The 20,931-nt window shown below is 43.5% G+C and overlaps 1 protein-coding gene across 1 annotated transcript in view; it reads right to left on the bottom strand.

Annotated features, from left to right (window-relative positions):
- Positions 1-867: 867 nt before the first annotated feature.
- Positions 868-20,931, bottom strand: part of LOC311227159 (juxtaposed with another zinc finger protein 1-like) — a 53,773-nt gene continuing 33,709 nt past the window's right edge. Inside the window, exons 4-6 of the mRNA XM_084312699.1 lie at positions 16,563-16,759; positions 4,124-4,293; positions 868-1,735 (exon numbers count right to left, since the gene is read on the bottom strand). Coding sequence (XP_084168825.1) covers positions 1,577-1,735; positions 4,124-4,293; positions 16,563-16,759 — 526 coding nt within the window. The 3' untranslated portion in view covers positions 868-1,576. The remainder of the gene's footprint in view (positions 1,736-4,123; positions 4,294-16,562; positions 16,760-20,931) is intronic.

Genomic DNA, 20,931 nt, shown 5'->3' with positions numbered 1-20,931 from the left:
AAAAAGTAAAGTAATTAATAATAGGTGTGATAGCATATACGAATGTGCAAATGTACAAAGAACATAAAAACGAGAACTACAAAGATATAACGTCTTTCAAAAAAGTGATATAACATGAATATAAAACCAAAAAATGGTAACTGAACATAAAGAAAAAAATGAAAGAACTTAAAGCATGCACTTGATCCTTTAGTGTGTGGGAAGGAGGGGATCCTTTAGATAATAATAGTGGGGGAAGGGGGTCATATAGTGTGGGGAAGGGGGGGGGATCCTTTGGTGGGGGGGGGGGCTACGGCTGGTGCGGCAGCCGCACAACTCGAATTGACCATATTCACACGGGGGGCATTTTGCTTTCATGTCATGCTCAGGTTGGGATTCCTTTCCACCCGGCTCCCAACCCGAGCGTGACGTAAGAGCGTGACGGCCCGCCGCGTGACGAGGGTCAGTGGACAGACTTTCTTAGTGTTAAGTTAACAGCCATTTCCTTCTGGACACCTACAGATGGCTGCTGTAGATTACGTTGTCATGGGAACAACTGTTGTTTCTGCCACTGAAATAACCTTCGTCCACATGATGCTGTTGCCATGGTAACCACTTGTCCTACTCCGCAGGCGGGCGCTAGCTATAGCGGCCTGCTGCCAATAGCTGGAGAACTAACGGCTGGAGAACTTGCGAACGGTTCCTTAATTACTGTTAATAAACACTGCACGGACTCTGCATACCATATGCATACTATTATCGATCGAATATACTGGCATTCTACTATTATTATTAATATGTTCTATTCTATTATTATTATTTCTATTAATATCTTTTTCCCCGGCCAGTACCTTCCCTCCCCCGTCCCCCACACTGCTACGATGCCTGTATTTCCCCAAGGGGATCACTAAAGGAACTCTTTACTCGACTCGAACGTAACGCTTGTATGTGTCCGACTGGCCGCTGCCAGAAGCTTTCGTCCAGAAGTCCAGCGTCGGCAGACTTATCGTCGCCTACAAAGAGCAAACGCTGCAACTTTGCTAAAAAAAAAGAAATCATCAACACTGTCGGTTTCTCTGGTCGTAGAAAGTGAACAGACTTAAGTCTCGTACGCTAAAACCCAACACTGGTTACCATGACAAAATAATCCAACATTTCAAGCCAGCCATCTTAAAAAGGAACACGCCCAACATTTTGGGAAATTAGCTTACCGTCTTCTCCAGAGAGAGACAAGAAGATAAGATGGCTTTCTACTGAACGCACAGAGAGGAAACTGTTATCTATCTTCTTGTCTCTCTCCGGAGAAGACGGTAAGCTAATTTCGCAAAATGTTGGGCGTGCTCTTTTAAAAGTGCACTTGGACCAAAATGACCTTTTTTTTCTAGAACACTTGAACGGGGAATGGCAGTTCTATGGATTCAAGTTCTACGGGGGGGGGGGGGGGGGGGGGGGCGTTCAGCCCTGCATCTTGTGCAGGATCTCTGCGGAGACGGGCGGGTGGAAAGTTGATGGTGTGGCGTCTCAGGCGCTGGGCAGGTGGGAGTTGATGGTGTGGTGCCTCAGGCGCTGGGTAGGTGGGAGTTGATGGTGTGGTGCCTCACGCCCTGGCGGAGATGGGCGGGTGGAAGTTGATGGTGTGGTGCCTCAGGCCCTGGGACGTCTTGTAGCTCTTGCCGCAGCGGCACTTGAAGGGCTTCCTCACGCGTATCTGCGTCCGGTGGCCGTTCTTGGCGTGGTATTTAATACCGTTCACGTTCTGAGGAGAGAGAGAGGGAGGGCAGTGATGGAGGGGAGAACTCACTTGAACCCTTTCACTACCACACTACAGAATGTTAACCTTTCACTACCACACTACAGAAGGTTAACCTTTCACTACCACACTACAGAAGGTTAACCTTTCACTACCACACTACAGAAGGTTAACCTTTCACTACCACACTACAGAAGGTTAACCTTTCACTACCACACTACAGAATGTTAACCTTTCACTACCACACTAGAGAAGGTTAACCTTTCACTACCACACTACAGACGGTTAACCCTTTCACTACCACACTAGAGAAGGTTAACCTTTCACTACCACACTACAGACGGTTAACCTTTCACTACCACACTACAGAAGGTTAACCCTTTCACTACCACACTACAGACGGTTAACCTTTCACTACCACACTACAGAAGGTTAACCTTTCACTACCACACTACAGGTTAACCCTTTCACTAACACACTACAGAAGGTTAACCTTTCACTACCACACTACAGACAGTTAACCTTTCACTACCACACTAGAGAAGGTTAACCTTTCACTACCACACTACAGAAGGTTAACCTTTCACTACCACACTACAGAATGTTAACCTTTCACTACCACACTACAGACGGTTAACCTTTCACTACCACACTACAGACGGTTAACCTTTCACTACCACACTACAGACGGTTAACCTTTCACTACCACACTACAGAAGGTTAACCGTTCACTACCACACTACAGAAGGTTAACCTTTCACTACCACACTACAGAAGGTTAACCCTTTCACTACCACACTAGAGAAGGTTAACCTTTCACTACCACACTAGAGAAAGTTAACCTTTCACTACCACACTACAGAAGGTTAACCTTTCACTACCACACTACAGAAGGTTAACCTTTCACTACCACACTACAGAAGGTTAACCCTTTCACTACCACACTACAGAAGGTTAACCTTTCACTACCACACTACAGACGGTTAACCTTTCACTACCACACTACAGAAGGTTAACCTTTCACTACCACACTACAGAAGGTTAACCCTTTCACTACCACACTACAGGTTAACCTTTCACTACCACACTACAGAAGGTTAACCTTTCACTACCACACTACAGAAGGTTAACCTTTCAATACCACACTACAGACGGTTAACCTTTCACTACCACACTACAGACGGTTAACCTTTCACTACCACACTACAGAAGGTTAACCTTTCACTACCACACTACAGGTTAACCCTTTCACTAACACACTACAGAAGGTTAACCTTTCACTACCACACTACAGACAGTTAACCTTTCACTACCACACTACAGAAGGTTAACCTTTCACTACCACACTACAGAAGGTTAACCTTTCACTACCACACTACAGAAGGTTAACCTTTCACTACCACACTACAGAAGGTTAACCTTTCACTACCACACTACAGACGGTTAACCTTTCACTACCACACTACAGAAGGTTAACCTTTCACTACCACACTACAGAAGGTTAACCTTTCACTACCACACTACAGACGGTTAACCTTTCACTACCACACTACATACGGTTAACCTTTCACTACCACACTACAGACGGTTAACCTTTCACTACCACACTACAGAAGGTTAACCGTTCACTACCACACTACAGAAGGTTAACATTTCACTACCACACTACAGAAGGTTAACCCTTTCACTACCACACTAGAGAAGGTTAACCTTTCACTACCACACTACAGAAGGTTAACCTTTCACTACCACACTACAGAAGGTTAACCTTTCACTACCACACTACAGAAGGTTAACCTTTCACTACCACACTACAGACGGTTAACCTTTCACTACCACACTACAGACGGTTAACCTTTCACTACCACACTACAGACGGTTAACCTTTCACTACCACACTACAGAAGGTTAACCGTTCACTACCACACTACAGAAGGTTAACCTTTCACTACCACACTACAGAAGGTTAACCCTTTCACTACCACACTAGAGAAGGTTAACCTTTCACTACCACACTACAGAAGGTTAACCTTTCACTACCACACTACAGAAGGTTAACCTTTCACTACCACACCACAGAAGGTTAACCCTTTCACTACCACACTACAGGTTAACCTTTCACTACCACACTACAGAAGGTTAACCTTTCACTACCACACTACATAAGGTTAACCTTTCAATACCACACTACAGACGGTTAACCAGATGTACTGGTATGCGTTTGTAATACTTTGGATCCCGACCCGTCATTGAATTTAATTTTGCAATGTCTGTGGGAACCCCGCAATAAAAAAAAAAAAAAAAAAAAAAACCCATTTTTGCTCGATCCAAATGGCCTGATCTCAGTAGTTGACGGGAGAAACACGCGATTCTCCTGAAAAAGGCGTCCCATACCTTGTATCTCTTCTTGCATCCCGGGACGGGGCAGGCGAAGGGCTTCTCCTCGCCCCCGTTCATACACATGGAGCTCAGGATGGACTCTGAGCTGATGGCGCTCTCTGTGGTCCACGACTCATCACTGTCCGACTCCTCGTAGTCTACCTCCTCCTCGTCGTACTCGCTGCCTGGCAGTCGGGGGAGAGACGCACGCACCAAGGTTAGTCATCGAAGGCACATTAGTCATCAAAAGCACATTACGGTTAGGGGGGTTCAAATGTACTGTTGAGGAATTTACCATGAGTACGGAGGTATTGCAAAACGTCCATCTGTTGTGTCCCAGGCAGAGCTGGAAATGATTATTCGTGCATTTGTTTTATCCCGCCTGGACTACTGTAACTCCCCTGGTCACTTGCCTCGATGCGTCCACCCTGGGCCGGCTACAAATGGTCCAGAATTCAGCCGCAAAAGGCTGCCGACTAGGTCCAGAAAGTCATGTCACATCACTCTCATCTTTAGTTTCCCCTTCACTGGCTCCCCATCAAATTTAGAATTCAGTTTAAGGTTCTGGTCATCACCTACAGAGCACTCCATGGTCAGGCACCTGCGTACATCTGCGACCTACTGCGTCCCTACACCACCAGTAGATCTCTCAGGTCTCAGGACCAGGGCTTGTTGGGTGTCCCTACTGCGTCCCTACACCACCAGTAGATCTCTCAGGTGGTCTGACCAGGGCTTGTTGGGTGTCCCTACTGCGTCCCTACACCACCAGTAGATCTCTCAGGTCGTCTGACCAGGGCTTGTTGGGTGTCCCTACTGCCTCCCTACACCACTAGTAGATCTCTCAGGTCGTCTGACCAGGGCTTGTTGGGTGTCCCTACTGCATCCTTACACCACCAGTAGATCTCTCCGGTCGTCTGACCAGGGCTTGTTGGGTGTCCCTACTGCGTCCCTACACCACGAGTAGATCTCTCAGGTCGTCTGACCAGGGCTTGTTGGGTGTCCCTACTGCGTCCCTACACCACCAGTAGATCTCTCCGGTCGTCTGACCAGGGCTTGTTGGGTGTCCCTACTGCGTCCCTACACCACCAGTAGATCTCTCAGGTCGTCTGACCAGGGCTTGTTGGGTGTCCCTACTGCGTCCCTACACCACCAGTAGATCTCTCCGGTCGTCTGACCAGGGCTTGTTGGGTGTCCCCGGGTCTAGATTAAAAACAAAAGGTGACCGAGCCTTCGAAACCGTGGCCCCCAGGCTATGGAATGCTCTGCCCTTGGACCTAAGATCTGTGGTCTCGGTAAACACCTTTAAAAAGCAGCTAATGACTGTGCTATTCAAACAGGCGTTTGGCTAACTATGTCTGTGTAAATGTCTTTTTATTTAAAAAAAAAAAAAACGTTTTTAATTACTTTCTTTTTAACATGCTACAATCCTTGCACTTTTATGTTCCTTACTTCCTTGTTTTTATATGTGAAGCACTTTGTGACCATGGTCTGTGAAAGGTGATAAATAAACCTTACTTACTTACTTATCTCAGTCAGATGTAGAACACAGGTTTATTTAGCCCAAACAGAGTATCAAGTACAAACGGTATCCCCCCAAAGAGCTCTAGAATCCAGTAAAACCTAGGTCTTTATAGTAGAGAGAAAGGGATTGTGGGTAGGATGGCCCAGGTATTGGATTGGAGGGGGGGCCAGGAGGGGGGAGTTAGAAAGGGGGGGGGGGGTTGGTATCAGGTGAGAGACACAAGGTGGATAAATGGGGGAGGGTAGAGATGAGAGAGGTGTGGGGGGAGTAACAAGGATCAGAGGGGGGTTGGAACATGACTGGGAGATTGTTTGAGGGGGAGGGGTTCATTATTCCACAGTACGTTCAGAATGTTCTACTCATCGATGACGTTGTCGAAAGGGTGGAGTTCTTTTCTCACCGCGATCCCTGCTGCGCGTCACACTGGACACCCAGCTCCTCCTCAGTTCAGCCTTAAAGGAACACGCAAACATTTACAAATTAGCTTACCGTCTTCTCCAGAGAGAGACAAGAAGATGGATACCAGTTTCCTCTCTGTGCGTTCAGCAGAAAGCTATCTGGCTGCACGTTAGCCTAGCTTAGCACAATGAATGGAAGTGGACATGACCGGTTAGCCTAGGCATTGTCCAACTAACACCTCTCCCGAAGGCTAACCGGTCATGTCCACTTGCATTCATTGTGCTAAGCTAGGCTAACGTGCAGCCAGATAGCTTTCTACTGAACACACAGAGAGGAAACTGGTATCTATCTTCTTGTCTCTCTCTGGAGAAGCCGATAAGCTAATTTCCCAAAATGTTAGTGTGTTCTTTTAAGCAGCTAAATAAGGCTTTACCCTTTTATACTTATTGGATAAAGTAAGTAAATTAAGTGGAATTAGTGGATTAAAGCATTGAAGCGCCCATGAAGTGATAGCCTTTTTACATTGCAATATAATGTAAAATATTTTACAAAAACGTGCATCGTCTCGTCATTTTAGACATAAATTCCATTGTTCTTTCTATTTGGAGAGGAAACATTGTGTCACTGATCCACCCTGCACTCAAACACGAAGAACCCCCCTCAATAACTCCTACTTCTAATTCTAATTCCAATTAAACCAAACTGTTTCCCCTTGTTAGTCCTCAACAGGTGGAGGCTAATCACTCTGACATGATGGAACATATGTTATTTGTGCACTGGTGTCTTAAGGCGAGACAGCCTAGGTGAATAGCCACATTTTATGAATTTTTTTGTCGATTTTGTGATTTAAAAAAAATATTTTGCTTCCTTAACACATTGACGGCCACGGGTATTAGATGGACCCACTCTATAAGGCCAGCTTATCATAATAAGGTTTCATTGTGCGTGAGGCTGTTTGTAGAGCTAAATCTATACTTTATATTATTGCTATCTGTCCATTCTCATTGTCAATTGACACTATAAACCATCCCTTCAAAATGGCTTAAATACATTTTTTTTTTATCAATACGTTCCCATTTTATAGCCTCGTGAATATAAGCGTTATATGGGATTGGTCTGGTATATTTCCTGCAAAACGAGATAAAGGGTGCTAAGCTAATAACGTTAAATCAAATGGCGTTTCGGCCCTACAGAAGCTAGAGCTAAAAATCTAAATGCATATTGTCGGTATCATGGTCCACCATGAATGCATGAAAGGGGGGGGGGGGGGCGGGGGACGTCGTTTCTGATTATTGATTACCAATAACGGCATTAGCCTCAGTAGCCGTATTCGCTGATCGGCTGTTTGGATATGAGAGCAAGGTCCGATTGGGCTGTAATTTACGTGAAAAAGCTCTTACCGTGGGCCGGTTGGGCTGCAAAAAGGATTTCCCAGTTATAATCGCCATCTGGTAGATTGATATGTCCATTGGCTGATTATATATTCCTTTACTGCACACTGAATTCAGCGTCCCAAAACGTATTCCATGCTATATGCTACACGCATAGCTTCAGCCTAACAGGAAAGTCCATTCAAGATAAAAAAAAATAAAAAAAACACCGTTCTGCCACAGGGAACACTGCATTATCGAGACAGCGCCCCTACCAGGATCTGGCCGGTAATGCACTTTTCCGAATTCCAAGAGTAGGGTAAATCTGCAGTGCCGCTCGGTGACATTGAGTAGGTTATTAAAATGGTATAAAAGCCAAAACAACCTAGCCACGGATATGTCCGTGGTTGGCCCTCAACCGTTGGATCCGAAACACGGACATGTCCGTGGTTGGTCGGGAGTGTGTTAACATGTCTTATTTCAAACTTGTGGCAATAAAATATCGAAAACACACAATTAGTTGTTTTGTTTTTTTACTTCATTTTGTGTCCATAAATCACAATACAGAACTTTGGGGGGCGTTTTCCCAAAAATGAGTTTTTATGCGTTTTTCTTGCGTGAATACTTTCAGCAAGCAACAAGCCCTTCCGCGTTGCTCTGATTGGCCGATCGTGCGCATGAGCCGCGACACGCTGCTCAGCCAGGCAGCAATACTAAGCTCCACTTAACGCAATTTATACAAATGGAAGTATTGATTTCGCCGTAACGAATCATTAAAAAAATATACCGTTAACTGGAATATGTTGTGCCTTTACACATATGTTGGATTATGTAATTGGTTTGTCATGACAAACCAATAAAAAATCGCGAATTAACCGGTGGCTACAACAACACACAGTAACTACATGCATCATTGTTTACAATGAACGGTGGGGCTAATCGAAAGGACTGGACACGGACGCGTTAAACAGCAATCAATTAATTTAATATAACAGTCCGGTTCTGTGTTTGTTTGTGTCTGTAGATTGTTGGTGACAACAACAACTTTAGGTTAGTTTAACTTGTCCGTGTCCAGTCCTTTCGATTAGCCCCACCGTTCATTGTAAACAATGATGCATGTAGTTACTGTGTGTTGTTGTAGCCACCGGTTAATTCGCGATTTTTTATTGGTTTGTCATGACAAACCAATTACATAATCCAACATATGTGTAAAGGCACAACATATTCCAGTTAACGGTATATTTGTTTAATGATTCGTTACGGCAAAATCAATACTTCAATTTGTATTAATTGCGTTAAGCGGAGCTTAGTATTGCTGCCTGGCTGAGGAGCGTGTCGCGGCTCATGCGCGCGATCGGCCAATCAGAGCAACGCGGAAAGGGCTTGTTGCTTGCCGAAAGTATTCACGTGTTTTTCTTACACATAAGAAATATCCATTTCCCTAGCACCTACACCCACCATACTTTAAACATTTCTTCCAGCTATACCCTGCTTATTTTTACAAAGGGGTTTGTTGATATATCATTCATAGCCTGATTTATAGTACATTTATACCAAAAAAACATGGCAAAAATGTTTTATGACTGTAGACAGTATTTCCAGATTTATGAGATGATAAAAAGACATGGCCACAATCCCTTCTGTAAAAAGTTCATTGTGTTATGTGTCAACATAATGAAACAAAAATGTTTAATCTGGCATCATCCAATGTTGGTGATTCTGTTCCTGGATATATATGCAAATTAGCGCATATTCTATTAGATAATGTCTAATTTGCATATATAAATATAAAATCTCAGAAAACATGCAATACATTTTTTCTTAGTTGTTATGTACATAACAAACTGGGAAAGTTTCAGTCTATTATCTATTAAAATATATTTTTTGCCTAGGCTGTCTAGCCTTAATCATTTTTTATTATGGTTTAATTTATCATTACCAATGTTAAATATGATCATATATATTATATAGTAGTGGTGCTGAGAGCCTGGAGGGGACAGGGGTCGAGTGATCAGCTGTTCCAACACAATTTCATCAGTCCGGGAATATAATTCATGGCATTCATTCATAGTTAGATTTACATATTAGATGTACTTTCTGGTGATAATATCAAATTCAAGTGATTCGGATTGACTTTACATCTGCGAATACGTGGGCTGTCATATGGTCCTGCGAGGGTTCAATTGACCTATATCAAGCTCCGCCCTGTTTTTTTGGATCATCCAATCACAACTATTTCTTCCCTGGGCTTGAGATAGGTCAATCGTGGTGGGGCCCGTTTTATATACTGTGGGTCAGCTGCCACAAATAAACCTTATGTATGGGGGGAAAAAACACAATCACTAAAGCATTCCTCCCAGTCTTCTGCGATGACTCTGTCGGGGTAACGGTTGGATTATTACCGAGAGAAGCATCGCTCAGATGAAGTAACACCACAGTGGCATGTGCGTGTCAAAGGGGGAGGGGGGGGGGGGGGTTGGCACTAAGAAAGAGATCATTAAGTGGGAGTGATCCTCATTGCTCAGACTGGAAAAAGTGCTTTGCTAAGTGCAGAACATTTTCCATTCACACACACGAATCCAGATACCGAATGATTACTGACACACTGCACCTCAGCACGAGGAAGTGGATGGCACCCTGGCACACGTTAAAAGGCTCTCTGTGTGTGTGTGTGCGTGCGTGTGTGTGTGCGTGTGTGTGTGTGCGTGTGTGTTTGTGTGTGCGTGTGTGTGTGTGTGTGTGTGTGACACTATAAGGCCAGACCCGGCACTGGGATTGAAACCCTTTGTGCTGCAGTTGAACATGTGCTGCTGTGCTGTGCAGCTCTCAGTACCATGTGAACACAGCGTGACCGCTGCTGTGTAATTAACAGAGTGTCGACTGGTCTGCTTTGCTGCAGGAACCCCTCACTGCACTGTTTCACACAACACACACACACACACAGAAGCAGGTATTTAGACGTCTCACTTTGAGTTTGCGTCTCTGTATTGCTAAGTCAATAGGGCGGTGTAGTCTGACGTCACTTTAGGTTCCAGCACGGTCCACCCGTATAGGGATTTATCATTGGGAACATTTATTATCGGCTATTGTAATAAATAATAATTCTGCCTCATCATGAACATTGGCAAGCTTTCCATTTTTGCATAAAATGAGTTCCCTTCTATCGCTAACATTATTGTTTAAGCATTTTTTGTTGAAAAAAAAATGATACGTAATTATTTTATGTTGAGCTATAGATTGTGGATGAACACACACAGAAAGGTACACCATGCCAATGTTCCATGATGCTTTATTTGTTTTAAACGAGACTATTTAGAAATGTGTCCATTGGAAATACATTGAAATTTCAAGCGAGGTGGACCGGCCAGAAACAACAATGACGTAACCACTACACCTCCATTATGATATGACCAGGTAACTGCTGTGTTAAAAATACATAGAAGATAACATAGAAACTGCTGCTGTCGTTTCACATATCTAGTGATGCACCGATGTGAAAACTGTGGCAGATACCGATAACTGATATTAATTAGGGATGTCCGATATTATCGACCGATATTGGCATTCAAATGTGATATCGGAAAATATCGGTATCGGTTTTAAATTTATTTATTATAACTTTTTTTTTTTACATTTCTATAACCTTTATTTACCCAGGCAAGCAAGTAAGAACAAATTCAGATTTTATTTATTGTCAAAAGTATGCATAATGTTGTGTTAATTCCACAACAAGAGATATGTAATGTTAATTACCTGAAATTATTCAGTTTTTGGGGGGGGGGGAAACCCTGCATATATCGGTATCGGTTTATATCGGTTGATATCGGTATCGGAAATTAAGAGTTGGACAATATCGGTATATCGGTATCGGTAAAAAAGCCAATATCGAGCATCCCTAATATTAATATTGCTGTTCTGGCCGATACCGATATTTACCGATGTCGATATCTCTGTATAGAAAACACTTTTTTATGATAATCAAATAAAGAGCTATTTTCAAAAACGCTTTTTTTTTTTAATGACTCAGAAATGACTGATATTTTGAAACTCTTGATATCGGACCGATACCGATGTGAAAAAAAATTAAAATTATTGAAACAAAAAAAGAGTACACTAAATCCAGTTAAAAGCCAAGTTAACCTCTTAACATCCAAGGGCCCACATGTGGACGATTCGCGATGCCACTTTGCCGACCTCTAGTGGCTCGGGTGTGCATTTATTTTAATACAATATATAGATAGAATTAAAGCCCTATTTGTTGCCTGTCGATTGCCCTTTCAGGTGACAAAATCCGTTCAGCGGTTCTCGAGTTACATGCCGATATGTGAGGCGTGCCCCAAAGTAAGCAAAAGTACACATTACCACCCCCGACTCCCGGGGCTCTAGCTCCGTCAATCATTTGGCGATCTCGGAAATCTTTGCACAGGGTTGTAGCCAATGAGTGTGGCTTTCCAATGATACCCCATGATATGATAATTGAGGATTTACTACGGTCTCTATTGATCGATTTATGATAAAGAAAAGCAGGGTCCCCCTATAGGGGGACCTTAAGGCTTAACAGGTTAAAGAGATGTGTTTTCAAATGCGGTTTAAAAAGTGGGGGAGCGGGCTGAACAGACACCTCTGGTTCCCCTTCGCCTCCTCCTCCCCAGCTGTTCCTACCCAGTCCTCTGTGATCTGCGGGCCGCTAACAATAGCATTTGGTAGCCGACGTTCGCCAGCCTTACGGGGCACTTATTAAAGCCCTGTGGTTAGACCGTATTGTGCCGACAAGACTGCAGTTTCTCCTCTCGGATAATAACCTTCTTATCTTGATCTCAACAGACGATTCACACTGCATTGTGGGAAGGATGTGGTGTTATTATCTCAGCGGTGGCCGACCTCCATCTCTGCTTCCAGGAGAGCTCGTAGCCTCGGGCCAAACAAGTGAAATTAGCTACAGTCGTTTTTACTATTACAACATGTAAAACCAGTGGTTGTGTTGATTTTGTTTTTGGTGGCTTGCTGAAACCGAGACAACTATAAAAGAAGGAAGGGTCGTCCCGTCACTGTGTAGTGCGTGAACACACGTTGGGGTGTGGCAACTTTCAGTTCGGCCAACACAGAGTTGAATGGGATCAGATCTTTCATGTAAAAGGTGCTGTAAGTGGTATTTTTTTGTTTGATTGTCTGGTCAGTAACATAGGTCTCCCAGTCCCTCCACTCTGCAGTAAACACAAAATAAATGTTCTTCTATCCACTTTATCCAATCAGGAGAGAGAAGTCCACACTGTAACACTGTGGAGTGGAGGGTCTGGGAGACCCATGTTACTGACCAGACAATCTATATCAGTGATGGCTGTTGGAATGTAGAGCTATTTAACAAGAAACGTATGGCACCTTTAAACAGGTTATTACGTCAGACGTCAATTCATTGCATCGTTAACTAGCTGATGTTTGATATATTGGTTGATGTATATTTGCTCAGATAGCTGGTATATTTTGAATTGTAATACAGGCTTCAATAGAACTGGCACCAAGCAGAAGTCTGAAGTCATAGAACGCTGGTATTCTGACGCGATGATCCTTCTTTTATAGTTTCCTTGGCTGAAACCAGGAAACAGCAATTAAATCATCTAAATCTATACAACTGCTTTACGATTGTGGAAAACAGCGGGGCTTCTGTGTTGCATAGTAAAACCACTGTAGTCAATCAGCATGTTCTCCAGAGGATACAGTGTAGAGCAGGGCTATTCAACTGGCGGCCCGCGGGCCAGATCCGGCCCGCGGGATGATTCTGACCGGCCCGCCAAAGATTACATGATAATAAAAAAAAATAAAAAAAAAATATTTCTTTAATTTTTTTTTTTTTTTTTTTTACTTTTTTCTTTTCATGTCAACGTTAACACGCACAATTGAGCCAAAAGTCACTCAATTAATGACAGATTTCATTGATAAATTGAGGGAAAACTTTGCAAGTCGATTTGATGAATTTGACATGTCCAGAGAATTGATGCATTTTGTGAGCAACCCATTTGCCAATGTAGCTGCTATTTCCACAAAAGGACAAGAGTTCCTTGCATCACTTCACATTGATGAAGGTCTCCTGCAACTTGAAATAATTGACATGCAAGCATCATCTGCTCTGAAGCAGGCACTTGAGAATGAATCCACCACAACATTTTGGATAAAGTGTATTCATGTCAAGACATTCCCCAAAATAAAAACGCTGGCAATATCTGTGCTAACAATGTTTGGCTCAACATACACCTGTGAATCCAGTTTCTCTCACATGAATGCCATTAAAACAAGCAACGTGTCTCCTTGACAAATGAGCATTTGCATCACTGTTTGCGGGTAGCCCTCACTTCCTATGAACCCTCTTTCTCTGCCATTGCCCAGTCAAAGAAGTGCAATCGCTCTCATTAGATGTGTGTATGTAGGCTAGGCCTGTCTGCCCCCCACCCCCCTGATGTTTGAGAGTTAAGAGTGGACAATAAGTGCTAATAAGATGCTGTGATTTGTAGGGGTGGGAATCACCAGTTTCATCATGATACGATACGATATCGATTCTTTGGACAACGATACGATATTTGCCGATATCACCAAGTCTCTCACGATACAATACGATACGATTACCGGTAGATTCAGGTGCCTGCGATCGATATGAGATGATATCATATGCCCATTTAACACAATCAGTAACATTTAGATCAACAAAAAAAAGGTAATGAAAATATCATTTGACATTTGTATTTTTGAGCTCTTCCAGACATTTAAAGGAAAATCAATCTATTGTTTTTAATACAAATAGACCTCCTGTTCACTGTAAAGTGCCACGTTTTTATATATTGAGCTTTAAACTTTAAGCTAAATTTTTTGGAACTCAAAACTCACAACCTCCCTCTCCCAAACCGTTCCTACAACAATTTGTTGATGTTGCATGATCATGTATAGGCCTACATTTATTATGTATTATATTGTTTATGTTTAAATAACATTTAAACATCAAACTCCTCTGACCTCATCTGGTCTTTCCAAAGACGCGCGCACACACACACACACAGAAAGGGAGAATGCTATGCTGTAACATCTACACACACGGAGCTACTGCTGTTGTTCTTGGGCGGATATGAGACTCGCCACAGGATTTTCAAAATAAGAGTATCGATATGAATCGATCTTATTACATCGCATCGATCCGATTCGATTGTTGATAATTACATCGATGTATCGATCTGGATCGATGTATCGTCCCACCCCTAGTGATTTGCTGTTGTTGCACAGACATGAAGCACTTTTTCATAAGCTCAGCTGCACTATAAATGTGTTTTTTTGTTCAAGTGTTGATGTTAGAATGTTCAGATGCACATCATGTACTTGTTTGTTTTTAATTTTATTTTTATATTGAAATGTTGAAGAGGAGATGTTGCAGTTGTTGCACAGTCATAAATGAAGCACTTTCTGCAGGAGATGTTGCAGATGTGGCACATAAATGAAGCACTTTTTTTGAAAAGTATACTACTTTTGCAATGTAGTTAAATAAAAGTTGTGAAAATGTGGTTGCGTGTTGTGTCAAGTGTACATATATTCATAGCACGGGGAGGCGCCGTGGCAGTCCGGCCCCTGGCCCCTGGCCCCTTTATGGACCCCAGGAAGAATAGCCCCAGCACTGCTGTGGCTAATGGGGATCCAAATAAACTTAAACTTAAACTTGGGTTTCTGACAATGTGGCCCCCTGAACAATTTAGTTGAATAGCCCTGGTGTAGAGTGTAGACATCAGGCTACAGCCGTCGTTCTGGAGGCAGAGGGGGGGCGGGCTCTGTGGAGCTCTACCAGGGGAGTGGCAGGTGACAGGGGGCGGGCTCTGTGGAGCTCTACCAGGGGAGTGGCAGGTGACAGGGGGCGGGCTCTGTGGAGCTCTACCAGGGGAGTGGCAGGTGACGGGGTCTGTGGAGCTCTACCAGCGGAGTGGCAGGTGACAGGGGGCAGGCTCTGTGAAGCTCTACCAGGGGAGTGGCAGGTGACAGGGGGCGGGCTCTGTGGAGCTCTACCAGCAGAGACAGGAAGTGGCGAGGGTAGTGTGAGCCTCCCACACGTTACACCTCGCCACTGAGAGTCCGCGCTGGCAGTCGAAAAGAAAAAAAGAGACAGGCTGCCTCCTCGTGTACCAGAGGGGACACGTGATGCAAGGCTTCTATCCTCTCTACAACCGACCAGTGGGGGGCATAGTCGAGCAACGTTCAAGACAGGGGAGGGGAGAATTGGATACACGAAATTGGGATGGGAGAAAAATAGGAAAAAAAGGAGAAAAAGTGGATGATAAAAAAAATAAAAATAAGAGGATGGGTTACATGATGTTCTCCTTAGATGCCACTCAGCACCAGGTGACAACACTACTTCCTACAATACGGGGGAAGCCATTTTGGAACGTTTCTATGACGACAATGACCCATCCTCCTCCTGTAATTCAAGTTCTGGGTCGGACGGAGAGGTTTCGGAACCGGTTCCGAGTTAGTGAAACACCCGGATCTGTTAAGCTCTCTAAGTCTTAAAAGGAACAGGCCAACATTATGGGAAATGCTTAGCGTCTTCTCCAGTCAGACAAGAAGATAGTTACATACCAGTTTCCTCTCTGTATGTTCAGTACAAAGCTATCCGGCTGCATGCTAGCCTAGCTTAGCACAAATTAATGGAAGTGGATACGGACCAGCTAGCCTAGCTGTTGGCCAAAAACACAGCCCCTGGAGTTTTAAGCTAGGCTAGTGGTCCATATCTGCTTCCATTAATTTGCGCTAAGCTAGGCTAGCTCACAGTTGGATAGCTGTGATATATCTACTGAATGCAGAGAGGAAATTGGTATCCATCTTCTCGACTTTGGAGAAGAGCATTTCCCATAATGTTAGCGTGTTCCTTTAATAATTTAGAAACAGGATCATAAAAGAAATTAATTTGAACTGATTATCCTCTCAGGAAAACGAGGGCCTGTACCCCCGTAAACTAAATAAAGGTTGAATGAATGAATGGATTAAAGTTATTTACGATTTAGTCAAGTTACTTAATACAATAACGCTACAAGAAAGAGGTTCAATAAGGGATTCGCAAAGGATTTCACCTCAGACTTGATAGCGAATTCCGATTGGATAGAATAGCTTTCAAAGCCCCGCCCTACTCCCGTCTCACCTGTGGGCGTGCTGCTGCGGAAAGAAGAGGAGGGTGTGATTGGAGGAGTGACGGGAGGTGTCAGGTTACCGCTGGTGTGGCGAGGGGGCGTGGCCGTGCTGTTCCTGGACACGCCCCCTGTGATGGACAGGGACAGTTTGGGTGCGGCCTTCTTCTTTATGGTCTCCTGCTCCCGGCGTGCCGCGTCCGTCATGAACCTGCACACACACACACACACACACACACACACACACACACACACACACAGAGTAGGGCTGGGTTAAAAAAATCGATTTCCCAATTCTGAATCGATCTTCATTTGAATGAGCAATTATCGATTTATAAAATCCCAAGATCGATAAAAAAAATTAAAATAATAAAATTTTCTCTTTTCTTTATCCCCCAATGTAGTCATTATGCCAATAGACCTGTCGCTAAACCACGCCCCAAATAGAATTTGTCCAATCATATCACAGCGAAAATCCTCGCCGGCAGAAAACTCGGACATCAACAGAAAAGCCATTTGTAGGGCGCATCAAACCAAACGTCTGTGATCGAAACCACTGTGAAGAGTTCAGTTTCTATGTTTATTATCTAGCTAATATCTGATGGTGAAACGCTGTGCGTGTGGTACCTGTAATTCGGACACCAGGTACCCTGAAAGACTGGATGGAGGAGTATATTTTGTACCTTTTCCGAAGCCCAAAAGAAAACTCTGCAAATGCAAGCGGTGGATTCGACCACATACACAACTGAATGTGAAGACCATTTCCAAGGACACTTATGTTTGCTCAAAGGTAAGGTCAATTCATAAAGACATAATATTTGACGGCATGTATTAGAAACGTAGACCAAACTATTAGTTAGCTAACGTTAGCTGCTAGCTAGCCAGCTAGCTAGCTGGTGTTATCAACATCCACTTTGCGGTCATTAATTTTCTGTCTGACTTTTCTTCCACGCTAGTTAGCTGGTGTTTTTAGCTAACTTAACGTTTGCTAACTGTCTTTTCCCCTCAAAGCACTTCTGCCGGCCTGTGGAGCAGCCTCCCCCAAATGGAAGAAGGTGGACCAGAGGAGCGAGATGAACGATTGAGAAATCAACAAGCACAAATCGAATCACTGACGAGTATAAATACTGTTCTGAGACATAATCAAGTACCAAATAGATTAACACCAGAGGTCTTGCAGCACAGCCGTGTACCAGCCTATTTCAAATATGCCACTGGATTCACTTATGATCAATTCAATAATCTATGTACTGTGTTTAGTATACCTAGCAGTGAAACAGCACAGCAAACTTCAGTCCCATTGACATATAGCAGAAGTGATTGGCAAATTAACACAATGCCCCTGCGTGTGCAGCTCTTGCTTGTTCTTATGAACCTGAGACAAAATCATGATTTAAAAGATTTGGCATTTAGATTTATGATTGATGAACGAAGTGTTGGTACTTTGTTCAATGCATGGGTGGACTACATGTTCACAGTTCTAGGGGAACTACCCGCATGGCCTCATAGACATAATAATGGCACAAATGCCAGGAAAGTACAGAGAGGAATTTCCTACAACGATGGGAATATTAGACTGTACAGAGTTAAAAATTCAAACCCCAACTTCCAAAGCTACTCAACCTACAAGTCTGCAAACACATTGAAATCCCTCATAGCATGTGATCCACGAGGTTCTGTAATATTTTGTTCAACTCTTTTCACTGGATCTATGTCTGACAAAGAAATAGTTAGGCAGAGCAACTTTATTAAGCTAATAAGCTAATGAAAAATCTGCTTAAACATGGCTATCTGCAGGAAGGGGATGGGCTTATGGTAGATAAAAGATTTTTAATGGAAAATGACCTACAAGAAATTGGACTTGAAATAAACATCCCACCCTTCGTCAGAGGAAAAAGGCAGATGCCCTCTACAGATGTCTGCCTGACAAAAAAAAGTGGCTGCACACAGGACACATGTTGAACGTGCTATATCAAAGATAAAAAAAAATGTAAATTGTGTCAGAGAGGATCCCTAACATAAGGTTGACAAACATCAACCAGATCTGGAATGTTGTGAGCATGCCGTTTAACTTCCAGCCAAGAATACCATTACCTGATAGCTCAAGCCACAACCAATGGGCTATTATTCTTTCACATCAAACTGCATGACGGTGCAAATTTTTTTTCAATAAACTGTGAATGAGCACCATTTTGCCTTTATTACCAAATGTATCTGTGTTTTTATTGTGCTTTGAAACTACCTGTTAGGAGTGTAGGTGGGGATCACTTTTGCCACCACTGCAGAGGTTATAGGCTGGCCTGCTACCTTCTTCCCTCTGGGTTTATGCCACTGCTGTGGCCGACTTGTACAGGAGGCAGTGTCTTCATTTTATGCACAAGAAATGTCTAAACTGTACATGAGCCCAATGATGTGTGCACAGTACCCTGGTGCCCTATGGTTTCAACAGAAATGAGAAGGGGAGAAAAGAAATAGGCTACTGTTTGAGAACACTGCTCGTACTAGCTGCTACTTGAATATAGCTCCCCTCTCCACTCAAATGTATCAGCAATAGTAGTAATCATGGATTATCGTCATAGTTCTTGTAATCTTCAATCAAGTCAACTGTAAGTAATGCTTGAGAGTAGCTAGCTAACGTTATATATAGCTAATGCTTGCATCACCATGGAGGTCTAAGGTAAATGTGTATCTCCTCATGAACGTACTTTTCCACTGCATATTGTAACCATCTCTTGTCTGCTTCTAGATGAAATATTTGTGTCATCTTTAAAAAAAAAAACAGGTCTATTACCTGCTGTGGTAAATCTCCCGCGGCCTAGCCCCTTTCGTGACTGTGAAGCAAGGCTTGCATCACAGTCAGGAAAGGGGCTACCTGCGGCCATCGTCAACAGTCATTCACGGTTGACTTTGTTTGTCCGACTTTTCAAAGAGGCTGTGGCTTAGCGATAGGTCTATTCCCTTCCTGGTATTGCGCACATTGCCCCACTGTCGGTCTGGTCAGAGTCCCTCCCAACCTCTGATGGGCCTCCCCTCTGCTTTGGAATCCAGCCATACGCTGTCCTGCCTTGAACACGTGTCACTTAGTATCCTCTCAAAATTGGTTGGTGCAGCTAAACCCTCTTCCTTTCTTTAGGGGTCCAAGGGTCAACTTGATTTTTTCTTGATATTATTTGTATTAAATGTTTTAACAGATACAAACAAAGCAGACAGGACAGACAAAATCAAGACATCACGACGACAAAAATATATATACCCTCCCCCCTCCCATTTTTTTTTATTTATTTTTTTAAATAATACCTGATACAGGTATAAAGACACTATGGTCTTAGCCATGCTGGCCAGCAGCGTAACTAGTAAGAGTAGGTCAGGGATATGTACAGATATAGATATAGTATCTACAGATATGTAAATGCTATACTGAGCCTAGGGTGTAAATAATAAAATAATAATTACATTTATATAGCGCTTTTCTAGACACTCAAAGCGCTCCCCAAATTACCTCCTTCACCACCACTGGTAGCAGCACCCAAACTTGGGTTACGCAGGCTCAATGGCTGCTATACACTGACACCAGGCACACATCACACTACACACAATGGCTGAATGGCTCAGGAGACAGGCATTGATATCAGCCAATTAAAGGGGGGAGGGATGATTAGGTGGCCTTGATGTCATCGAGACCTGATTGGGAATTTGACCAGGAACGTCGGGGAACCCCCTACTCTTTGCGATAGGCGTTCTGGGTTCTTTAACGACCGAGATTCAGCCAGGACCTCGGCAATGTAGGCAATGGAGTCAGAGTTCAGAGTTTATATGGTGGGGGGGGGGGGGGGGGGGGGCGCCTGTCAACGTGGCACAGAGTTCAGGGCGATGACAGCTGAGGGAAAGAAGCTGTTCCTGAGTCTGCTTGACCTGGAGTGGAGCTTCCTGTAGCGTCTCCCGGAGGGGAGGAGGGCAGACAGTCCATGATTGGGATGAGAGGTGTCCTTGGCGATGCTGCGTGCCTTCCTCTCAGACACCGTTTGTTGTGGATAGACTCAATAGTAGGGAGTGATGTACCGGTGATGCGTTGGGAGTAGGGGTGTAAATCTCTTCACTTTACCACGATTCGATACGATTCGATTAATTTTCGATCAGTTAATTCCCCCAAAAATGTTGAATACACAAATGTGGCTGGTGGAACTGATTCACTCGGCATGAATGGACTATAGGTCCAAAAAAAAATCGACCTATACATTTTTATTTGATTTTACATTTTAAATTAAATTGAAAAATATATATATAAATCGCTTCTCACATTTTAAAATCGATGCAGTTGAATCGTCACCTTAGGATCGATGCATTGTTACAGCCCTAGTTGGGTGGTTTTTCAACACCCTCTGC

The sequence above is a fragment of the Notolepis coatsorum genome (genome assembly GCF_963971535.1).
Source record: "Notolepis coatsorum genome assembly, chromosome: 4".
NCBI classification, from domain to species: domain Eukaryota; kingdom Metazoa; phylum Chordata; class Actinopteri; order Aulopiformes; family Paralepididae; genus Notolepis; species Notolepis coatsorum.
The sequence above is the reverse complement of the archived record's forward strand: the minus strand, read 5'-3'. Positions and strand labels throughout refer to the sequence as shown.